At 37.7% G+C, this 25,035-nt stretch overlaps 1 protein-coding gene across 1 annotated transcript in view; it reads left to right on the top strand.

Annotated features, from left to right (window-relative positions):
* The first annotated feature begins 6,370 nt into the window (after positions 1 to 6,370).
* Positions 6,371 to 25,035, top strand: part of MBTPS2 (membrane-bound transcription factor peptidase, site 2) — a 49,938-nt gene continuing 31,273 nt past the window's right edge. Inside the window, exons 1-5 of the mRNA XM_008568396.1 lie at positions 6,371 to 6,641; positions 9,536 to 9,684; positions 11,160 to 11,382; positions 17,246 to 17,349; positions 19,234 to 19,361. Coding sequence (XP_008566618.1) covers positions 6,567 to 6,641; positions 9,536 to 9,684; positions 11,160 to 11,382; positions 17,246 to 17,349; positions 19,234 to 19,361 — 679 coding nt within the window. The 5' untranslated portion in view covers positions 6,371 to 6,566. The remainder of the gene's footprint in view (positions 6,642 to 9,535; positions 9,685 to 11,159; positions 11,383 to 17,245; positions 17,350 to 19,233; positions 19,362 to 25,035) is intronic.

The following is a 25,035-nucleotide window of genomic DNA, read 5'->3' as shown; positions in this document are numbered from 1 at the left end:
TGAGCTAGAATTATATACTCTATGAAAATATCATCTAAGCATGAGAGGAAAATCAAGTTATTTTCAGATAAAACTCAAGAGTTTTCCACAAACTGATACTCTCCGAAGAAATTCCTAAAATATATACTTCAGGAAGAAAACAAATTATCCTGAAACGAAGGCCTGAAATGTAAAAGGGAATAGTGAGCAAAGAAAATGGTAAGCATCCAGTTATCTGAAGAAACAATGCCTCTAATAAATAATAACAATGTCTAATTTATATGGTTAAATAAAATCAACAGAGAACCAAAATACCAGAAACAATGACATGCAAGTCAGGAGTGGGAGTAATGACCATTAAAACCTTCAAAGGTCCTGGTATTATTTAAGAGAACAGTGAGGGTATTGATTAACTTTAGACTTTTCTGAATTAAATAATAGGGATGCACTGAAGTTTAGTTTAGGCATTGGGATTTGGGATTTGGTTCCCCCCTTAGCCTTGCCTTTGGAAGTGCAAGTGGCCAAATGCCTACTTCAACATCATTTCTGACATCCCTGAAAGGCTGTGCAACCAGTCATCGTAGGATTGAGCAGGCACCGCATATATGAGTATAATTAGTGAAACAATGTCAAAAATATTGTTACCGGACTCAGGTCCAGCTGCCCGCCCCCTTGAAAAGGAAAGAAAAAAACTCATAAGTCAAACAGTTGGTGTTAGAAAAGCAGACGTATTCAGCTGAAGGAGATGGTAGGCTATCCTATCTCCAAGAATTCCATTCACTGAGGGGTTTTTAAAGGAAGGGTTGAAGGAATGGAATGTGGGAGGTGAAAAGCAGGAGAGCAGGAGACGTGAGTTACGAGGGATCCGTTTCTATGGGTCAGGTACAAGGTCTTGCCAAGGCCTCATCTGGTTTCTGTTCTCATCTTCACTGTTATCTCAGGACCTTGAAAGATTTTGATTTGCGCCAGTGTACTTGGCTGGTACTCAAGGTCGGCTTCAGTCATTTGGCCTTGATCATTTCTCAAAACTCTACAAGTCTCAAAGAAAGAACTGTTAGCTTTGCAAAGAAGTAATTAGCTTCTCAGTCTTGTTTTCCTACTTAGTGAGCAAGATAAAAAAAAGTCAGGGGATGGGAAGAAAGAATGGAGAGAAAAAACTGTCCTTTTAAAAATCCTCCCCCACTCCGCAGTCCAGGCAGCTTTAGGTCCCAACATGGCTTCAGTCCTGCTCACTCCAACAATATGAGTAAGATGTGTCACTTAAATGTATTTAAAATACTTTAATATTCACTTTCAAATATACCTAAGCATTCTAAAAATAACTTGGAGTGAAATTTTTCTTTATGAACTTTCTAAGTTTAAATCCATCACTTTAACAAATCTATACTCATTGCTGAAGAGTAAAATGTTGCAATAATTATGACTTTTTTAAACTATTTAAGTTTAGATAGAAAATCAATGATCAAAAATCTATACTGTTCAGCTTTTGCCAGGTAATGCTGCAGCAACAAACTCTGAAATAAATAACTGTATTTAATTTTTTGTTATTTAATTCCACTTAGGCCATAAGTCTTAAAAGAAAAAGTGTCACTAGGGAATTCTTCACATCTTGCAAAGGTAAATTTAAAGCAGAATTTCAGCTTTTCCACTTAATTTTCACAAGCAGGAAAAACAAAGTCCTGTGCAACAACATCCTTGATAAATCTTCAATTTAGATATCATAAAGAATGTAAAACATAAGAAGAGTAAAAGAAAGTGTTAAAGTAAAATGAGGCATCAGAAACACATTTTATTCTCACTTAAACTAATAATAGACTTTACAAGAAGGCTTTGAAAATACCTTATAGTTGTAAGTCTAGGGAAGTTAAACGTTAAAGAAAAAGCTTATTGATAATATTACTATAGACCAGGGGTTGGTAATGTTTTTCTTTTAAGGGCTAGGTAGTAAATATCTCAGACTTTACAGGCCATACGGTCTCTATCACAACTACTCAGCTCTGTTGTAATGCAAAGCTGCCATAGATAATATGGAACAAATGAGCATGGCTGTGTTCCAGTAAAACTTTACTTGCAAAACAAGCTGGAATTGGCCTTTGGGTGGTAGTTTGACAACCTCTACTATAGACTGTGTACTATTTTCAGTAAGTGAAGATGAAGGATTATTGAGATTGGCTGAAGCTATGAATCCTACTTAAATTCCTTCCAGAAAATGTAGTATCAAAAAAGTTTCTTGAATTCTACTCTGCTGTGTACAGAAAGGCTATGATATTATTAAATACACTACTTTATCTTGGACATCCAACATTTGGATATGCAGAAACAACTATGAGTCATATTTAAGTTTGACAGAATGGTGGATTAATGATGAATTCAACTTTGCTTCTGCTTGACTGTTGAGAGATTGTTGAGGTCTCATACAGCTATTAATATAATATATGCTGATTAAAGAACTATTTATAAGATGGAAAATCAGTAAAACAAAGTACCATGCAATTGGTATTGATAATATAACAAACATGGTGAAGCCTAAGAGTGATTTTGGAACCACAGGCATGTTTTATTTACATACCCTTCAGTACTGTAATTAGAAAGCAATCGCAACTGTCTATAATTAGAAAGTTAGTGGGCTACTTCATACCTCAGTGAAGACAACATACATGATATCCAAAGATTTTGGAATTGCTTTGTCATGTATTAAACAAGATATTTAAAGAAGATGGAATAGCAGCTACTACATGTTTAAAAGTCATCTTGAGCAAAACAAAAACAATATATTTTTAGAAGAAAAACATATTCAAACTGCTTTCAGAGAAAGTGGTTTGTTTGCTGGAATCTGAGGAAGAAGTAAACAACCAAACCAATGCTTTCAGAATGCAAGTATTTCTTAACATGATAGCTGCTGAAAAGTTTCTCTTATTCTGCTCCAGGAAGAAGCAGATACTGGTGTACATGCAATGAAACTGAAATGCAGGTGGGAAGACTGAGATGACTGGTTTCTTGAAAGCCAATATTGTTCCACTGCCATATTTGTAAATCCAAGGTTTAAGGACAAATTTTATCAATGACTGTGTAAAGCGCCAAGTGCAGGCAAAAAAAAAAAAAAGAAAGAAAGAAAGAAAAAGTATAAGTGAGGACATTTACTGAAAATATTCAGAAAATATTTTCTTCAGCTGGTACTCTAAGCCTCCACTTATGAGACTGCTTCAGTCAAATTGCACCATCATCAGCAACCACACCAAGACTAGGATTTTAAATGCAGATGAATCTTTACCTTAGTCAGTTCCTATTAAACAGAAATGAAAGCTTAATAATTTTGTGGCAGCATGGACTCTAGCAGTATCCCATAATAGCAGAGGTAACCAAACATTATCTGCTACTCTACCCCCGTTAGGTGAAAAAGCACCTATCTGTGTGGTAGATAACACTAGCGATTACTTCTGGGCATATTCTTCTCTACTTCTAGGTATACAGAGGATTACACTCCCCCTACCCTTTAACTTAGGCACAGCCATTTGTCTAGTTTTCGCTAATGAAACAGGAGTCAAAGTAACATGTGCATATCTGGACCGTAGCATCTTACTGCCAGAGACAGACCCCCAGTCTGCTCTTTCCCTGCCTTGGGAATCCTAACACCCATCTTGAGATGTAAACATGATAAAATAGTGGAGTCTCCATCAGCCTGCTACCTTCCTACCTGTACATACTGCCAGCCCATGATGGATATGTAGCACACACACAAAAAAATCTTTGTTTTAAGCCACTAGATTTTAGGGTTTATTTCCAAAGCATAATGCAACCTATCCTGACTGGTGCAATTTAGTGTGATAAACGTAAAGTATAATGACCCCAGAAGCAAACTATCAGCTTTTATGACGAGAAATAAATACTCCTGAATATAATGTCACACTTTAAAATTTTGAATACTAATATTTTTAATTGACAAATAAAAATAGTATGTATTTATCATGTATAATATGTTTTGAAATACGTATACATTGTAGAATGGCTAATTGAATGGCTAACATTTTAAATAATAAAGTTGTAATATAAAAAATTTAATCTTTATATTTCATGTATATTCTATTATCTCTGAAGTTTATTATATGTTGGTGATATTCTGCTTCAGCCCAATATTGATTTTTAACATGCAGATGTTTTGCATTCAGCGAAAATAAATATTTGGTGCCCCTCTAAAAATAATATAGTTAATAAAAATTATATGAATAAAAGCCTGGCTACGTGTTGTTTATTTAAAATACTTATTGACAGAAACCTGAAACGATTTGTAAATTAAGTCACAAATTCATTCTAAGGAAGAATACCTTGATCTCCTAGAATTCAGGCATTCTTTGCTGCCATCTTGCATCCTCTATCTTGTCTCTTCTGCTGCCACCAGCTGGCTTCCACTAGTGCTCAATTCCAGTAACCAGCAGGATTCAATTCAGTGCTTTGTTTTTACTGCTGCGTCCCTGATGAGAACACCAAGTCAGATGAATAACTAATTTGGTAGGCTAAAACAGAAAATCAATCAACTTGTTTCCTACATATTTTAAGCTATTAGCTAGCCACACGGTAGCTGGTATGTATCCCAGCAAGTGGCCCAGACAAGGCTTCAAGGCTAACAAAAGAGAAGACATTTCAATTCTTAAGTTAATATTATCCTCCCAGGGAAGAATATTGTTAAAAACTACTGAGTCATTATATGGGAGCAAACAAAGGTCAGTTCAAACACAACAGTGTACCAATAGTTTTAGTGTAGTTTTAAGCTTTCATAACTTCAGAAGTATAAATTCTAAGAACTTACACAAAACATCATTTGAAAGTAAAACTAAATTTCTTTCATGCTTATTTGGTTTTGTGAATTTCTGAACAGTAAATATATTTTAATTATTTGTTTCAGTCAATGTTTGCCATCTTCTGTTAGAGGGACTAAAAAATTATATTCAAAATTCACAAAATTTAATAAGCATAAAAGAAATTTCAATAAATTTTCAAGTGATGGTTTTTGCAAGTTTGTAGCATTTATACTTCAGAAATTATCAAAGCTCAAAACAGAATTAAGAATTTTGGGACACCTGCACATGAAAAAACTGAGTCACAGGGTGCTTGAATATTAACTTTTATAATTTATACCCAGCTATGTCCAAAGAAAATTGAAACCATTTATAACAACACATATACACACATATATGAGAAGAGATGTAAAACTGAATCATAAGATTTCTTAAAGCTGGAGAGACATGTAGCTAAATGATTAAAACTTTAGGAAAAGCACAGGTGAGGCAAATTAGTAGCAATATATGTTAACACAGGTTTCTGGTATTATACTATATTTGCACTTTGAAGGGGGATGAGAGTGCATTTTTATTTGAGATACTTGTTCTTAAGATATTATGCTCTTGATATTTTGGTATTAGTATTATTGCTAATGATGCTTTTCCAGAAAAGGTGAAACAAATAACTTTTAAAGACTAACATTAAGACAATGCAGAAAAACACTCAATATATATTAGTTTTTCTTCCCATTAGAGATTATCTAGTTCAGTGGTTCTCAACCTTGGCTGCACAGCTGAATGACCTGAGGAACTTAAAGAGCACAGACGTTTGGGTCCCACCAAGCGTCTGATTTAATTGGTCAAAGCTACAGAATGAGCATCAGGAATTTTAAAAGCCCCCTGGTGATCCTAATGTGCAGCCAAGGTTGAGAACCACAGCACCAGTTCAATATATAATCAGGTATACGTTAACATATACATATGTGCAGATGTTCAGAGCTCCAATTCTTAATCATAGCGCCAATCTCAAATTTATAATGGAAGAGGTTGAAAAAAGAACCTAAATTAATCAACATGGACAAATCTCAAAAATATGTTGAGCGAAATAAGCCAGACAAAAAGAATACTGTACTTATTACTCGATCCTATTTACATAAAGTTTTTGAAAATATCAGAACGTGGGAGGAGGGAGGGGACTGACTGGGAAGGGACGCGAAAGGGCAATTCCTGAGATGGAAATGTTCTCTATTTTGATTAGGGTACACGGATATATACATTTATCAAAACTCATCGAAATAGACAACTGAGATCTGTATGTATGATTCTACTGTACGTAAATTACACTTCAGTAAAAAGAATGAATAAACCTAATTAACTTAAGTCTGGATACCTACGACAGGGTCGGAGAGGCAGAGACGATTATTACTTCAGATGACCTCAAACCCTTGCTAAATTAAAAGGAACATGAAACCCAAGAGCAGAACCGGTGAGAATGGAGAACAGACAGCAGGGAGGGCCAAAGCCTAACAAATCGCTAGAAGTCTGGGAACAGAGGCTGACCCCACTGCAGGAGAGCCGGCGCCCGAGTGTCCACGAAAATAACCCCCCGCGCCATTTTCCGGTACTCGCACGCTCGCCCGTGTGTCCCCACCAGAAGGGTCCGGAGGGAAACGTCGCTATCGCTGGAAAGGAACCGGCAGCGGATCGGTTCCCGCTTACATGCTGGGGCTCTAAGGCGTCGAGCGGTTTGCTGGTTACGGCTCGCAGGGAGAAGGACGCCGGGCTTTCCTTTCCTCCTCTGCCGCCGCCACCATGATTCCGGTGTCACTGGTTGTGGTAGTGGTGGGTGGCTGGACTGCTGTCTACCTGACCGACTTGGTGCTGAAGGTGAGGGCCACAGGCCTAACGCCCAAGCCCGCGGGGCCCAGGTCGCCAGAGGCCTTCTTTTTTCTTCCCCTGCCTCGCGACTCCGGGGTTGGAAGCCGCGCGACCGGTGCCCACGTGCGGCTTTCCGCGTGGCGCATCGGTCCGGTGGAGTAAATAAAGCAAGGCTGGCCGCGGGAGGGGTGTGGCGACCTGCGCGGCTGCCGCTGTCGCAGTGCGGAGCGGTATAGGCTCCGCAGCCATCGTTCGGGTCCTGCCCGGGAGGCGCCGGTGGTGGGCTTGGGAGAGCCAAGGCCCTGCCGGATACCGCTGCAGCAGTGTACTAGAGAGGAAAATGAAACGTCCGCTTAGGAGAAGCATTATTTTTAAGGTCACGATCCTCTAGAGACTTTGGTATTGGAAAGAATCTAAATCTAGTCGTGATTTAGATCAGTGGTCTGAGACGTTAAAGTGCATAAATCATCTGGGGTTCTGGTAAAATACAGATTCTGATCCAGCAGGTCTGGGACAAGGCCTGAGATTCTGCATTTCCAACCAATTCCCAAGTGCTACAGATGCTGCTGGTCCACATACTTCATAGTAGCACACTTCAAGAAGCAAGGATTTAGATAACCGGTTTCTGACCACTCGAACTGTGATTTGCATTCTGCACCCCCTTCTTCACACTAACCACACACACTCTGAGTGTATGGTACATTTTTCAGTTATTTGAGAAAGGTAGCAAAAAATTAGGAACAGTTGTCTCTCCACATGCTTCACGCAATCTTTTAGAAGCGGGGGGTGGAGGGGAAGGCTATATGTGTGGAATAAGATCATATACATTCTCAAATGTTTAATAAAAATTCCAATTATGAATAGTAAAACCTTCATGTTATGAATACCGTTTTAAATAGAATTCGATAATACTTGTTTTAGATTTAACAATAAAATGAAACGAGGCTTGTGCTTCTTTGTTACATTTAAACTTGCAAGATTATACAGTGTAGTCCTTAGAGGGCTGGGCTCTGGCACTTCCTAGCAGTTGTGATATTGGGCAAATTACTATCTGTGCCTCGGTTTCTTATCTTTAAATAGAGATAATAATAGTAAGAGTCTCCTGAGATTATAGAGGATTACATTAGTGTGTCCACTTAAAGTCTTGCTACTCAACCTGAGGTTCAAAGACCGGCAACACTTGAATTTTCTGGGAGCTTGCTAGAAATGCATAATCTCAGGCCTCACCACTCACAGAATCAGAATCTGCATCTTAACAGGATCCCCAGGTGATTCTTCTTCATGTTCAGAAGCACTTATGTAAAGTACTTGGCATAGTGCTTAGCATGTCATAAGCAGTACAGGCCACAGTGATTTTGTTGTTTGAGAAAACAGTCACATGATTTCTTCATATTGGATATATGAAAAAATAAAATAAAAAGAATTTTTCAAACCTCCTCAGTCTCTGGTCAAGTGTGTGAGGTGATCAGGATGTCACTTTAATTTCAGTGACAGCTCCTAGCTCCGTAAGAGCACTGTCCCCTGAGCAAAAGACCTAACATTCAGAGTTATCTGCCTGAGGGATGGGGAGACTTGCCTGTACCTTCAGCTTCTCTACTTCCAACTTGTTTGGCTGTTCCACTCGGTTTTTCTAAGATTTCTGCAATAGAAATCTGCTGGAGGGGTGTGTAACTCTCATTTTCCAAGTCCTGGAAAATGAGCAGGTTTTAAAAACCACCTGAAGACTGAGAACAAAGAGCATTACAGATCCAAAGCAAACAGATACCTATATTCAGACTCAGGTTATTTTTTACGACTGTGATAAGGCTCAAATATCCTTCTGGGACAGATAAGTTTTTCACACGGGTGGGCATCAATATGACCGAACACTCGGTGTGCTTACTGTAACTGTGTCAGTTATATAATGCAGCCTTATGTTGTCCAAAATCCTACATTACTAACGGATGTCAAACTCCCCTAAAAATAAAACTCTTGTTAAAGCTGTGTATAAACAGCTATTGCCACAACGCCAGAGGATGTAAGAGACCTTACTGAGACCAAAATGGCTTAAGATAAGTTTTGTGCTTTTACATGATCAAACTTGGCCTAACTTCTTAGGGTTGTTGCTCAGAAGAAGATAGAAAGCACTGATTCCAACTAACCTGTTCCTTCTTGTTGGATTGGTAGGGGGTCTTTTTAAATTATAACACAAGACCTCTTTTCCTTCTGTGGTAACAAGGCTTCTAGACCTGTGCTGTCCAATGTGGAAGCTATTAGCTACATCTGCCTATTGAGCTAGTCCAAATTGAGATGTTCTCTAAGTGTAAAGTTGACACTGGATTTCAAAGAATTTACAAAAAAAAAGTAAAGTATCCCAACCAATTTTTTATATTGATTCATGTTAAAATGGTATTTTGGGTTAAAAATATATGAAAACTAATCTCTGTTTCCATTTACTTTTTAAAATTTGGCTGCTAGACTACTTAAAATTACATATGTGGCTTGCATTTGTGGTTCACATTATATTTCTATTGGACAACACTGCTCTAAGCCGGGGTCAGCAAACTTTTTTTGTAAAGGATCAGATAGTAAGTATTTTAGGTTTTGTGGGCCACACGGGGTCTCTGTTGCATATTCTTGTTTTTTGTAATTTTTTTTATGATTCCTTAAAGATGTAGAAACTATTCTTAGCTCTAGGAAAATAGGCTATAGGCTGGATTTGGCCTGTGAGCCATAGTTTGCCACACCTTAACCTCAGCAGACCAGCTAGTCTGAGGCCTTTATTATTCTGAAGAATAAACAAAGCTTTAAGATTACAAACATTTGGGCAGTCAGCATTTTGATTTCCTATAGAAAATATGAGTTTTATTATTATAAATTGTTCTTCAAAATTGAGTGATGTTTAACTTTTCTTTTGCTCTTAGTCATCTGTATATTTTAAACATTCTTATGAAGACTGGCTGGAAAACAACGGATTGAGCATCTCTCCTTTTCACATAAGATGGCAAACTGCTGTTTTCAATCGTGCCTTTTACAGTTGGGGACGGCGGAAAGCAAGGATGCTTTACCAGTGGTATTCTTCATCTTCCCTTCTGGTTTAAATTAGTTATTATGATCATGAGAGATAGCTTGTTAAATTAACTGTTTTCTTCATTTTTCAGTCTACTGAGATTTTAACTGTTACAATATAAAAACTTTCTGGTTTTATATAAAATTATGGTTTCATTGTGCTTTTGCATATATTAAAAACCAAGGCATTTATGGTGTTTTATGGTTAGAAGGTTTATGATTATCTCTGGGATACCCAAGATACTGACAGGTTTTATAGTTGAGAGAATGTGAGGGTGGGAGATGGTGTGGTCTAAATTCCTTTTTGTTAAAAATTCAGGTCGAAGTAGATTAGAGCTAAATGTAAACAGTCACGTCATCAAAAAGTTAGCAGAAAATGCAACAGCAAATCATAGCATACAAAGTAGAAAGAACGAGGGGCTGGCCAGTTAGCTCAGTTGTTTAGAGCACAGTGTTATAAAACCAATGTCAAGGGTTCAAATCCCCTTACCCACCAGCTGCCAAAAAAAAATAAGTAGAAAGAGAAATAATAAAAGAGCAGAAATTAGTTAAGTAGAAAGTATATAGTAGAGAAAATTGGCAAAGCCAAAAGTTGGTTCTTTGAAAAGATTAATACAATTAATCTTTTATTAATTGTAAAAGATTAATAAAATCTGCCATGACTGATGAAGAAAAAAAGAAATCAAGTAACTAAAAATCAAAATTGAAAAGGGTATATTACTGAAGATTCTATAGACATTAAAAAAAAAGACTGTCATGAACCAGTAATCTGTAAATTCGACAATTTTGACAATTTAGATGAAATGGAAAAGTTACTTGAAAAATGCAACTTATCAAAAAGTTAGAAAATGTAACAGATTATTCCCAACTATAGAAGGGTAATTTCTAATTATTAAAACAGTGGAAGAAAGAAACTACCACTAAATTTTACCATGTTAATGTATAAGCTCATTTGTCATTAGATAAAACTAAAATACAATGCAGACTATAGAATAGAAAATAGATGAAAAAGGAGAGATATCTATAATGTCAAAAGAGCTTTCAGGCTAGCCATTTAGCTCACTTGAGAGAGCATGGTGCTGATAACACCAAGGTCAGAGATTCAGATTCCTGTTACTAAGCCAGCCACCAAAAAAAAAAAAAAAAAAAAAAAAACAAGTTTTCATAACTATTTGAGAGAATAAGATCAAAACAATGCTATATAAATGAGCAAATACATGAGAAGCAACAAACTTTTCTCATTGAGAACGATATTCAACCTCTTTAGTTAACAGAGAATTGTAAATTATTAGAATGCCTAAAGAAACTAATGCCAGGGCTTCAGTCAAGTATTTGAAGTTCAGGTAGGAAAAAGAAGCATAGTTATTAAATTTTTTTTAGCCATTATTTTGAAGCTACGAAATGTAACTGGTCAATTAATTTGTTAGTCCACGAATTGTGAGGAATTGTATATTTATGTGATTTCTTTCCTCTTGCCAGGTTCAATTTTGGAATGGTGTTTGGCGTAATTGCCATGTTTAGCTCTTTTTTCCTCCTTGGAAAAACGCTGATGCAAACTTTGGCTCAAATGATGGCTGACTCCCCCTCTTATTCCTCCTCCTCATCCTCTTCCTCCTCTTCTTCTTCTTCCTCCTCCTCTTCTTCATCCTCTTCCTCTTCCTCCTCCTCCTCTCTTCACAATGAACAGGTGTTACAAGTTGTGGTAAGTGCCTTTTTACTTTAAATAACTTTGTTGAAATATAAACATAAGATATTTCTTCTGGCTAGTATAACTCCTCTCCATAAAATAAATATGAAAATAAATTAAAAGTCTCACAATTTTTCAAATTACCTTCTTAAACAACAAGCACTAGTAAGAATAAAACAAGGAATTGCAGAATTCAGAGGTGATGGTAATAATAGCAGCAGCAGCAGCAAACAAGTGAACCTCATCAAGACTGTCAGCAATTACACAGACATTGTACTTAATTCATGTAGTCGTCTTAAGATGTTAAATGATCATTACTTTCAAGGAATAAACATGCTAATTTAAGATCTCTCTATATAGGGCCGGCCCGGTGGCGCACTGCTACAGTGCGCCGCTTGGGAAGCACAGCAGGTGCTCCTGTCGAGGGTTCGGATCCCACATACAGACCGGTTCCCGCTCACTGGCTGAGCGAGGCGTGGGAGCAACACCGAGGGTTGCGATCCCGTTGCTGGTCCCGGTCCGGTACGGGTGCGACACTGAGGGTTGCGATCCGTTGCCGGACACGAAAAAAGACAAAAAGGAAAAAAAAAAAAAAGATCTCTCTATATATACATAAATAAATTGCATTTTAATCTTATGCAAAGTGCTCCCCTTTCCTCTTCATGGCTTTCAGAGTCTATTACCAATAATATCCTTTTAATTAAAGGTATGAGACCTTTCTGTATGGTCATCATGATTTCGTGATGTAAAGAATAATGTGCTGAGTGTTATTCTTTTGATTGTAAGCTATTTATAATAATTCCCACTTTAAAGCACATGTTTATACCTATGCCCTATCATTTCATGTCTCCAGTTTGGAAGGGGGCTTTACATTAGCTGACTTTTATTTCACATTTTTACATTTATAGTTTCCATTTCCATCAGTCATGGATTTTTAATCACGTTTTTATTAATGGAATAGACTGTTGAAAGTTTAGTAACAGATTTTTTTTTTTAAACTTGTCTCTCTTGCATCTTCTAGGCTGTGTCACTATGGGAAGATTTAGAAGTCATTTGTAGAGAATGATAATGAACTTCTCCTATGGTCATAGCTTTCTTAGAAGTTAAAAAGATTCACCAAGTGAGGCCTCAGAAGAGATGATTTATTTCTTCAGCAAACATTACTGAGTATATTCTACCTACTGGCCATGTGCTAGGTCCTACTTATACGGGCAACAAAATCCAATCCTAACACTCATGGAGCATTTAGTCTAGAAGGAAAGCTGCCATGATTGTGCTACAATTGGACATCATATAAGGTGCTGTGGGAACAGAGAGAAGGAGTGCAAGGAGGTTTTCCTGGCACTGGGAAGAGAATAAAGAGAGAGCTTAAACAAAAGGATGAGAGTCCAAATAGCCTGGGAAAGGGGGATGGAAATTGAGCATCCCAGTAATGGAACAATATAACATGGAAAGGCAGAGGGAATAATCATAGTAATAATAAAACCAAGTTAATATGCTTCCTATGTAGGGTTTTTCGTGCCCATTTTATTTCATTCTTGCAACAATCTGGAGGTAAGTATTCGTGTTACTCCTCACTTAGAGATGAGAAAATCAAGGCACAAAGACATAAAGTCACTTGCCTGTGGTTACAGCTGGCAAATAGCGGATCCATCATCACTGACCTTAGAGCCTACACACATTATGCTCTACTCCTCTTAAGAAAGACAAATAATTCTTCAAGGAACTATAAGTAATTTTGACCTCAGTCTATAAGGTAGGTATATGGTAGGAGGATGGGTGGGAGTGGTGGCAATAAAACAGGACAGTGCAGGAGATAAGATGGGAGGTATACGTTCAGTGTAAGTTATGAAGAGCCATTCTAAGAAGTTTTGATTTTTACCTGTAGATAACAGATTTGTGCAAAATGGACCAAAGTCAGTTAGACAGAAGATGGGGAGGCCATTTAAGAGGGCAGGTGGAGTAACTCATGTTAGAAGTGATAAAGGTCTAAACTAAATTAGCAACAAGGAGAAAGAAGGAGATTGAGTCAAGTGATCTTTTGGAGTGGAGTTCTCAGACCTTGGCAATTAATTGAATCACAGGCCAGAGGGAAAAGGAGGCATTTAGGATGACTCTCAAATTACACAATTAGTTATTGTTCACCAAGAAAGAGGATAGGAGAGAAAGAAGCTGGTTTGGAGGAAATATGATCATTAACCTATCTGCCTGCTAGAATTAGAATAGCAAAGTGTTGTTGAGAGAAGAAATTATTTCTTCTCTTTGCTTCTCAGTTTTTCATAGTGCTCACAAAAATATTGGCTCTATTAGGAGAGCCATGCTTTGGAACAATTTAGAAGTCAGCTACTCCCTGTAGTATACTGTGCATGTTTATTGTAAGTTTAAGAATATTATGTCTCCTGACTTTGGTATCAAAGCTCTTGTAGTTTAAAGAACATATTTTCTGTTTACTCAGTAATTCCCTACAGCCTTGTTCAGTATTAATTCCGTAAACCTTGGCACTCTGTGTTTAGAGTATTCTGTATTCAGTATTCTGGTACATCTAATACCTTGTGTGATCACGGCACAGACAGATGGGCAATCGTGTACTGTTGCCAGCAAATAAGAACTACCATCTGTTGGTATCATCACACACTCAAATTCTTACCTTATCTCACTCCTTATTACATCCAGAAAACAATAAAGAGAAGGAACAAATATCCTGTTGGATCAAGTTTACTGATTCATTTGAAGTAAAGTTAAGGTAACCAGGATATTTTGTGATATAGAGGGTGTGTATGAGAATTAATCTTTAAGTATGCAAAATTAGAGAGTGGTCAAAGAAAAGAAAACTACGAGCTGAACAGACACCTGACACATGGGAATGGAGTAGGTATGTTCCCTGAAAAAAGTTGCTTAGTAGCTTCATATAATGAGTGTCATAAACATGTCCATATCCTTTGACCCTTTACTTCTGTATCTGGGACTCTAGCTTAAGGAAACACTTCCAAATATAGAAAAAATAGTATTCATCAAGCTCTTTAGCCTAACATTTATGAAGAATTAAAGACAATCACAATATCTAATTGAGGAATGTTTAAGTTATTGGATGAAATATTATGTATAAAAGTGATGATTATGAAAGCTAGTTTCATAACTAGAGAAAGGACACTTGGAATTAATGGAATTTAGAAAATGATTCAAGCAGCATTGTTTGAATCTCTTCAGTTTCTAAAGAAGGCTTAAAAAGTAAAATTCCTCTATTCTGCCTAAAAATTCCAGTTGAATTAAAATTAAAACTTGAAATCATAAAAGACCTTGAAAGAAAAAAAAATCTTATTGTTTATATGAACACAGAATGAGGAAGTCATACACATAAAACCAATGGCAGAAGCCATGAATTTTTTTTAATATAGCATTGCCACCTTTACTTTTATTTATTTCTTATTTTTTAAAGACTATTTTTTAGAGCAGTTTTAGGTTCACAGCGACATTGAGAGGAAGTACAGAAGTTTCCCATACACCTCCCACCCCCACACATGTGTAGCCTCCCTTATTATCAACATCCCCACCAGAGTGGTACATTTGTTAAAACTTATGAACTTACACTGACAGTCCTTACCACCTAGAGTCCATAGTTAACATTAGGGTTTACTCTTGGTGTTGTAGGAAAGCATGGATATTGATAAATTTGACTACCTAAAATTTTTTATATATCAAAACTAAAAGCAAAATAAAGGGCAAACAAACTGGGGAATACATTTCTGACATGTAGTATAAAGGGCTGATACTGATATTTGAAGTCATCTTACAGATCAGTAAGAAAAAGATGAACACTTTAGGAGAAAAAGCAAGTCATGAGTAGGCAACTCACAAAAGAACAAAAACTGGTCAAAAGGGGAAAGTTCAGTTCTACTAATGAGCAAAGAAATGTAAATCAGGTTGCAGATTTGAATAAAATGAGCTTGCTCATAGTTATGGAAGGGTCTCCTTTTGGAGGGCAGTTTGATAATCTATCAAAATCCTTTAAATTTTGTGTAATATGCCTGCAGAGCCTGAGCCCTTAACAGCTATGTTCTTTAAGAATTTATCCCTCCTCGGGCCAGCCAGCTAGCTCGGTTGGTTAGTGTGTGGTGCTGATAACACCAATTTCCAGGGTTGGATCCCTGTATTGGCCAGCTGCCAAAACAAACAAACAAGCAAAAAAAAGAATTTATTCCCCCATAATATTTGGGTGTGTGTATCCAAATATCACATTATTTATAAGAGCAGAAATTTTTAATACAATTAAATGCCCAATACTACATTCCACAGAATACAATGTAGCTATTAAAAATCATGTTAAACCAGAAAATACTCATGGGAAGATGTCTGTGATACTGCTAAGTGAGAGGGCAGATTTTAAAGCCATATTTATAGAAAAGTATAATTTTTTAAAGTATGTGTACATAAAGAGAGTAGAAGGACACGTGTCAAAACATTGAGAATGGTTTTTGCTTTTGTGTTTGGGAAGTGGGCTTCTATTTTTCTTTGAGTTTTCCAGTTTTTCTGCTTTAAACACATTTTATTTTTTATTTTATTTTTATTATGAATCAATATATTAGAGATTTATATGTAATACACACACACATAAAAAGTTATAAACACATTTTATAATTAATAAAAAATAATAATGAAGGAACTTCCTCGATAAAGATACCTTTTGGGTCCCAACTCCTGGACTGTGAGAAGTAGATGCTCAGTATGTAAATTGTATTCATGAGCCTGGCGTGCCTCACTTAACCTAATTTATAGAATCTCTCCTTAACAGATGACATAACTCAGGAGTGATTATTTATCTTATTAGAAAACTCTTGGCTATCGGGGCTGGCCCATGGCTCACTCGGGAGAGTGTGGTGCTGATAACACCAAGGCCACAGGTTCGGATCCCTATGTAGGGATGGCTGGTTAGCTCATTTGGGAGAGCGCGGTGCTGACAACACCAAGTCAAGGGTTAAGATCCCCTTACCGGTCATCTTTAAAAAAAGAAAAGAAAGAAAGAAAACTCTTGGCTATCTAAAAGAAATTTACTGTTCAGCCCTTACAATAGGAAACTTCCCTTGCGTATTTAACGATGTATATAACATGTACAAAATCTTAGGAGCACATGATTGCAAGACTACTCCTGCTTATGTCCTTAACATGTCTGTGTTACAAATGCCTTAATTTCTGTGTCAAATTTCAATTTTTAATATAATGCGTATCTTTCTGATACTATTTTTGTGCCCAATGTGATGGACAAACTGATGGGATAGAAGGAATGAAGGGCATGGTGCCCCCACATTGATCAGGCAGTTTATTACACCAGCTTTCACTACCAACTCTCCTATAACTTGAGAATCTTAAAATGAAAGTCACTGGTTTGGGGGTGGAGGGAGTATCCTATGTTACTCAACGTAAGTGTTCGGAACCTTGCAGTAACAATTCAGAGGAAGGACTAGGAATTTTAACAAGAATTCCAAAGGCAGGAATCCAGCCCTTGAGGGGGGATCAGCTGCTGCTTCCTTCACTGTCACTCTGCATTCCTTGGCACTTTGACAGGCTCCCTCATTCTTTCCCATGATGAAGGCTTCAGGAAGCTAGTTTCAACTTTTTAACCTGATGTTTCCTGTTCCTTTTAGATTGGTGTGGTGCTTCTTCCAGAGAAACTGACTAGTTCAAAAAACTGAGTGGTATTTTTGCTTTTATTATGATAGAAATGAAGAAGTGAACCATTGATAGTCATGGTACTTTTAGTTTACAGAACATTCAGCTTGGAGGTTTAAGCTTTAATTCAGAGCGAACGTCATGTCTCTTGGTGCCCAAGCGGGGCTCTCTTCACTACCACTGATAATTACTGCCATGTTGTGTCTGTGAACAGGTTCCTGGTATAAATTTACCCGTCAACCAACTGACCTATTTCTTCGCTGCAGTCCTCATTAGTGGTGTTGTACATGAAATTGGACATGGGATAGCAGCTATTAGGTAATGATATTTACCTTTTTCTTTCTACTATATGCAAAGAAGCTTTTCATTTAGGGTTTATTGCTAAAATCTGCTATATTTGATACTACATTTGATTCATTATTCTTTCTGTGGATATTGCCCAGTACATATCCATCACTTCTAATTTTGAGGTAGCTTCTCTTTTATAGAGATTAATATATTGATGAACATGCTCAATTATCCATGTGCATATCTGTAATCTGGGTCTTTCTCTCCTTTGCCTTTTGCTAGCATGGTTATATCCTCACGATGCTTTAAGGTTTTTCAGCCAATCCTGAAAGCTACTCTTTCTCTTCATCATTGGGCCGGAATGCTAAACACTGTACTCAAAATTTTCCGCTTCTGCTCATGGCCTCTGCTGGCTAGAGCTAGAAAACTGAAAGCACTGGTTTTAACAAATATCATAGCCTATCTAGAAACCTAAGTGGAAGGTAAGAAGAGGATGAGACTTGGGACTTGCTTTGAGTATCATGCCCTGCTGTTGGTTTTGATAACCCAAATGTATCATTGTAATTATACCTGAGCATTTAAAAGCCTCCTAAACTTATAAAATCATGATGGGGAGAGGGTGTGTCACAACTCTCCTGCCACCCCCACTGATAATTACTGCCATAATCAGCAAGCATGCTGATGGTAATGTGTTTTATCCTTTGGGTGCGTGGACCAGAGAAAAGGTTAGAGAAAATTTAATCACTTATTACTTTTCAGTTGCTTATGAACAAGAGTCTATTGACTGGCAGTAAACCCTCATCTTAACAGAGCATATACTGTTACACAGGTGTGCGCAGTAGCAGTTTAAAGGGGCAGCTACCTTTTTTTTTTAATTTCTTACACCTTTGCTTTCACATTTTTATCTTTGCAGCCTTTACAAATAGAAGCATCATTATTAACAGTTTAATATACAATATGTTTGTGAAATAACATAATTTTAGGGTAAATTTTTTTATAAAATCTCAACTGCCAAGAAAAAACAAATTGTACACTTGTTTTATATAAGAGCTGTTTGGCCTTGTGAGACTATGAAATGTAATGTTCATTTTTAGAAAATGAAGTGATAAAAAATAGTTACCTTAAGGACAATCAGCATTATGCAATTTTAAACATACTTATTTTAACATTAGCTCAACAGGAATACACTTAAATAAATCTCCACCATTGTTTATAAAAGCTAAGACAGGGCTGGCCCGTGGCTCACTCGGGAGAGTGTGGTGCTGATAACACCAAGGCTCCGGGTTCGGATCCCATATAGGGATGGCTGGTTCGCTCACTGGATGAGCGTGGTGCTGACAACACCAAGTCAAGGGTTAAGATCCCCTTACCGGTCATCTTTTTTTTTTTTAAAAAAAAAAAGCTAAGACAAATAAGTATATAGGTAATTTACTTAAATTATATATTCTCCTGTGTCCTTCTCAAAAAATAGTTCAGAGTAAATAATAAAAATATTTTTCATTTAGTTTCTCATAGAATTATTATCCAATTTTATATATGTGACTCATTTCTATTATTTGCTCAGCTATTGGTTTCTAAAAATTTTGAAGTTGAAAGTCTATTTCAGAATGCCCTATTTTACAAAATTTAATTTCATAGATAACCAAATCTGTACACTGTTATAGAATTACGATTATATACGAGGGTACTTCAAAAAGTTCATAAAAAAATAGAATTAAAAGATAATATGAATCTTTCCATGAACTTTTTGAAGTACCCTCGTATAGATAGAATGTTTTTGGCTGTCCAGAGAAACTTTGTTTTTTAAGCAAGAATTTTAATTACAGTGAGAAGTTTTAAGGTTCTATATAGTATTAATTTGACAAATGCAGTAGAATTAGTAAATTAATTCCTTTTTCTTATGTGATTTCTTAGGGAACAAGTTCGATTTAATGGCTTTGGGATTTTTCTCTTCATTATTTATCCTGGAGCATTTGTTGATCTGTTCACCACTCATTTGCAACTTATATCACCAGTCCAGCAGCTGAGGATATTTTGTGCAGGTAACAAGACTTAATTTTTTTTTTTTTTTAAATGTTCATGTGTGGTTTTGGTTTTCTGTGGTTAGTGGTTTTATGGAAAGTACTCACATCACAAATGACATCTAATCTTTTGGTTAATAACTTTAATTTATAAGACTCCCTAAAAAGTAGTACAGTAAAATAATTTACTTTCCTGTTTCTTCTTTAAAACCAACTGAAAACAACACAAATTATTAAAAAGTAAAAAAGAAAAAAAAAAGAGTAAAACTTTATTTTTACTGAAGTTAAGAAATGGCCACAATGTGAAACCACAAACTTTGAAGAATATCAACTCAGCTGAAACATAGTGAAATTTGCATCAAATCAAGAGAGAACATGAAGAATCAACCAAGAGATAAATCAAGAGAATTCAGGAATGGAGAAGAGATGGTATGTGAGGATGGGTGATGAACTCTGGTACTGTCAGAGTTCAATCAGAAAAACGATCACTCAGAAGAAATTCTGGGAAACACATTTCCACCTGAGCTAAATTGACACAAGACAAATCCATCACAACCCTGCATATCTTTAAACGGAGTAACAGGCTAAGCAAGTGTGGATTAGAATTCTTAAAAAGACTGTGAATATAGTAGAACTAACAAAAAAAGTTGGTGGTGGGAAAAGTAAAAATAGGAAGTCTAAGTACTAATCCTCAACATCATAGTGAAGAGAGCCTACCTGAAGTTGATAAGTCAGGAAATAGAGGCTTAAGTGTATCACTTAAGATTATAAATGTAAATATTACAAGATCTAAAAACACACACAAACCTTTTCGTTATCAGAGTGGAAGCATGAAACACAGATGAAGGAAAACAGACCTTATATCAAATGATATAAAATAAAGTAAGATTTAAGACCCAAACATGGGCCGGCCCGGTGGCGCACTGCTATAGTGCACCACTTGGGAGCGCGGCGGCGCTCCCGCCGAGGGTTCAGATCCCACATACAGACCGGTTCCCGCTCACTGGCTGAGCGAGGTGCGGGCGTGACACCGAGGGTTGCAATCCTGTTGCCGGTCCCAGTCCGGTACGGGCGCGACACTGAGGGTTGCAATCCGTTGCCGGACACGAGAAAAGACAAAAAAAAAAAAAAAAAGACCGAAACATGTTTATTTTGTCAATAAATAAAAGTGAGATAAGCTCACCTATTATAAGAAAAATGCCCTTAGTTTCAATTAAAATTCCAAATTTGTGCTGTATAAATGAAATCCACCTAAAACACTACTCAAAAAGATTGAAGGTGAAATGAGAACACGCCATGCAAATGTGAACAGAAAATAAGACTAAAAGGATTACGTTAGACATAGGGTCCTACTTAGTAAGGAATATAGGCCACAGTGAAAATGTAATATATGTGAATCTTACTGTATCAAGTACTAAACCATCAAAACACAAAACAAAAATGGAAAAAGTATAAGGAGAAACAGAAATGTAATAAAGAGACTCATCTCTTAACATGTGGCAGGTAAGTATAAAAAGTCAGGCTAAGGAAGCTCTAATTAATAAGGTAAAAATAGATATGTCAAAGTATACCATGAACACAGGAGACAATTTCTTTTCAAGTGCCCATAGAACTTAGAAAACTTGATCATGTTTTAGTCCACAAAGAAAGCCTCAATAAATTCCCAAGAGTAAGTGCTGTGGTTTGAATGTTTGTCCCCTCCAAAGCTCATGTAGGAAAGGTGGGAAATTTAAGAGGTGATTGTATCATGAGGAGTATGCCCTCATGAATGGATTAATTGGTTAATGGTTCAATGGATTATTAGGGAGTAGAACTGGGGGCTTTATAAGGAGAGAACGAAACCATGTGGAAATGCATTCTTGCTCAGCCCTTACTATGTGATATCCTGTGTCTCGACTGGACTCTATAGAGAGCCCCCACCATGAAGAAGGCCCTCACCAGTTGTACCCACTGGACATTGGCCTTCCGAGCCTTCAAAATTGTAAGAAATTCTGTTTCTTTATAAATTAGCCAGTTTCAGGGCTGGCTGGTTAGCTCAGTTGGTAAGAGTACAGAACACCAAGTTCACAGGTTCGGATCCCTGTACAGGCCAGCTGCCAATAAATAAATAAATAAATAAATAAGCCAGTTTCAGATATTCTGTTATGAGCAACAGAAAACTGATTAACACAGTAAGAGTAGGAACCTGAGTAAAAACTACCTGAAATTTAGAAATTTATTTTAATCAGACCTGGATCAATTTCATTCAAAGCCATAATTGCAATATATCTAAAAATGATGAAACTGAAATCATTTTACTGTGGCAATATGTAAACTTTTGCTGAAAGGAAAATTCACTGCCCTGGGCAGTTACTGTGCAATTAGAAATGGAAGTAAATCAGTTAAGTATTCAACTTAAGAAGTGCAAAAAGAACTACAAAATAATTAAGAAATGATGAAGTGATTAGTAAGGATATAGGCAGAAAATAATAAATTAGAAAAAAGAAAAATAGAACTGTTAAATCCAAGAGTCTTTGAAGAAATAAAAGATTAGTTAAACAATGGGAGAAAGCATCTATTGACAGAATTAGGAGTCAGATTGGGGAATAACAACTGATACAGAGAAAACTGAAACAATTTTAAATGTTCTTTGTTCATCTCTGCAAAAACATTTCAAAACCTGGATAAATACTAGGGTACTTCAAAACATTCATGGAAAAATAGAACTAAAATATAAATCTTTCCATGAACTTTTTTTTTTAATGTTATTTTTTTACATTCTATGATGTTGTTGCAGAGCAGTTGGGAGGGACGGGGAGAGGAGAAAGGGGAAGGAAATGTGATGTAAGAAGGAGGAAGGAGGAGGGGTGTGATTGAGGCCTGTGGCACCCCCCATATTCCCACAGGGGAGACCAGGGGGCTTACAGTGGTGGCTTGGTCATTGCTAAGCTGGATGCAGATTTCAGGGGGGTGTGGCAAAAGCCCTCCCCTCCCACCTCCCCAGTTCAGGAACCCAGGGCCCTTCTTGCTGCAGCTTGTTGGTCGTCACTGGGCTAGTTGCTCGTGTTGTGGGGGGACCGTGACCAAGACCCTCAACCCCCACCACCACCCCAGCTTGGGAGAGCCCAGGGCGCTTCCTGCAGCAGCTCAGTGGTTGTGGCTGGGGTGATTTGTGCTTGTCGGGAGGGTGTGGCCAAGGCCTTTGGCTCCCACCCTCAGGACTGGTTGTGGGTGTCAGGGCATGGCTGAAGCCCCCAGCCCTCCCCTCATTCTGGTTTGGTAGTGCAGGGGACTTCAAGTCCTTCTAGGTGTTACAGGTGTTCTTTGGTGAAATGAGACCATTACTAGTTAATATCAAACTTTGTCTCTGGTTATGGGTACTTTGTTTTTTCTTTCAGTTCTGTGTTGTATTATTTGCTGTTCCCACCACTCAAACTCTGTGATGGAACTAATTTGCTGTCCTTTGCTTACTTCTAAAATGGGGGAACTTCCTGTGAGGACCAGTACTTGAGCTCTGTGGTTGAGCTAAATTGCTGCTTTGCTGCTAATTCCCTAAGGAAGGCTTTTTGTGCAGCTCAGGTTTTAATAGTTCACTTTATAGGTACTTCCGGTTCTAGTGAAATCTGGTGCACCTGAGTTGTGTAGAAACACTGTTCTGGTGTTCTGGGCCTGAGTCTTTTCATCAAACTGCACCCCATGCAATTCTGTATTCCTGACCTGTCTCCTCTGAGTGGTCCTGTGCTGATTGTGGGCAGATCAGCTGTCCTTGCTGTGCCCAAGTGTTCCCCCAGTGGGCCTGTCTCCCCCACTGCCCATGCTCCAAACACTTCCCATGGGACGGGCCATGCACAGTCCCTTGCGATGACTCACCAGCCTCTGAGTGGCTCCTTCTTTTTCAGTTGTTGTGGCTCCTTGGTCCAATGTGGGTCCCTGGGAACCCTATTAGTGGTACTGCTGGCCTGGGGGCCACCAAGGCCCTCTTCTCCCCTGCCACCTCCAAGCAACTTCATCTGAAAGGCACAGCTGTGGCTTTTGCTGGCTCCTGCTCCATGTGTTCAGCAGCTCCAGCCTGGAAATGGCCGGTATTCAAAATGGTCAAAGGAGTTTTTTCTTTCTCTCATGGTGGCTTCTCCCACCTTCACGTACTCTGTAGGTATCTCCTCCTCTTCCCCTAAGCTCTGGCAGCCCCAGCTTGGCTGTTGTTGCTTTTTCATAATTATAAATTGGTTGATTTGTAGGAGAGAGTGACACTGGGGACTATCTATTCCGCCATCTTGACTGGAAGTCTCAGCCAAGTGCACCCAGAGATGCAGCCTAAAGCAGCAGGTGGGAGTGCTGGGGGCAGGAGCGTGTAAATGGCAAAGCCTGCACTCCCAGATCACAGATTAATTTTTCACAGAGGGTCTTCAGGGAGGGGATTCAGGGCTGCTCACATATCAGATTCAGGTGATCATCTGCTAAAACCTGATCTGCTCCCCCATGGAAGGAGAAAAAGACCAGAAACAGACCTCCTAGGAGCTAGGAGCTATTGAACTCATTGTTTGTGTAACTGTCTTCACACAGCTACAGCTGGCCAGGCTGTATTAGTCCTATTTCACACATAGCCTAGGGTCCCAGAGTTAGTACAGTGCACAGCCTAGTTTCTAATTCACGTGTGTATGGGATGAGGGGAGGGTCCTGCCCATCTACTATTCAAAGTGGTGTTGGATTTATTATGTGAACAATTTTCTTCTATTTCAACCTGTCAATATTGAACTTTTAAAATGATTTCTAAAAGTTACAAAAATAATTCATGTTTGTCATAAAGATTTGAGGCATTATAGAAATGTGTGAAGTAAACTGAAAACGCAGGTCATCTTTCATCCATGTCTCCTTTTAGATTTTTTCCATGTGCATACCCATGTATAAATTCACATGTGAATTTAAATCTTGTTATTGTCCTCTTTGTTCTGATAGAACAGGATTAAACTAGACTACAGTTGTTCTAAAACTTACATCCTTGACAATAAATACAATCTACCAAATTCTTTTTAATGGCTGCATAGCATTCCATAGCATGAGTTGATTAGCTGGAAAGAGGCAATTTTCTTAAATTTGGTTTTGAGAGTTAGATCTCAAATGGGGATGCTGTCAGATTTCAAAGTTGGTCTATGTGGGGGTGGCAAGCTGTAAAGATAAATGAGCTTTGCAGATTTTGATACAGCAACAGCACATTACAGTCTTCCCCACTTACCAGTTATTTTCTCAATGCCACTTGAAAATAAATATAGCTGAAATTAACCCCAGAAGGTATAGGAAACAAATCTGAATAGGACAATAATTACAATGGGAGAAATTAAGAAAATTGATAAAGAATGCCCCTGAAAGTCTGATAGGTGGAATTCTTTCAAATCTTGAAAAAAAAGATTTTTCTTTCGAATTCCAATTTATTTTCTTATTTTTTATTTTTCTGACCAGTAAGGGGATTGCAACCCTCTACACAGTGTGGTCTGCACCACGCTCAGCCAGTGAGTGCACAGGCCATCCCTACCTATATAGGATCTGAACCCATGGCCTTGGCGCTACCAGCACCGCACTCTCCCAAGTGAGCCACGGGGTGGGCCCTCAAATTCCAATTTAGTATAAACTTTCCAGGCAACAGAGAAGGAAACCAAGATTTTTTTTTTAAAGCAACACAACATTGATACAAGCCCCCCCCCCCAAAAAAAAAAAAAAA

Source organism: Galeopterus variegatus, unplaced genomic scaffold (assembly GCF_000696425.1).
Source record: "Galeopterus variegatus unplaced genomic scaffold, G_variegatus-3.0.2 Scaffold406, whole genome shotgun sequence".
NCBI lineage: Eukaryota > Metazoa > Chordata > Mammalia > Dermoptera > Cynocephalidae > Galeopterus > Galeopterus variegatus.
The sequence above is the reverse complement of the archived record's forward strand: the minus strand, read 5'-3'. Positions and strand labels throughout refer to the sequence as shown.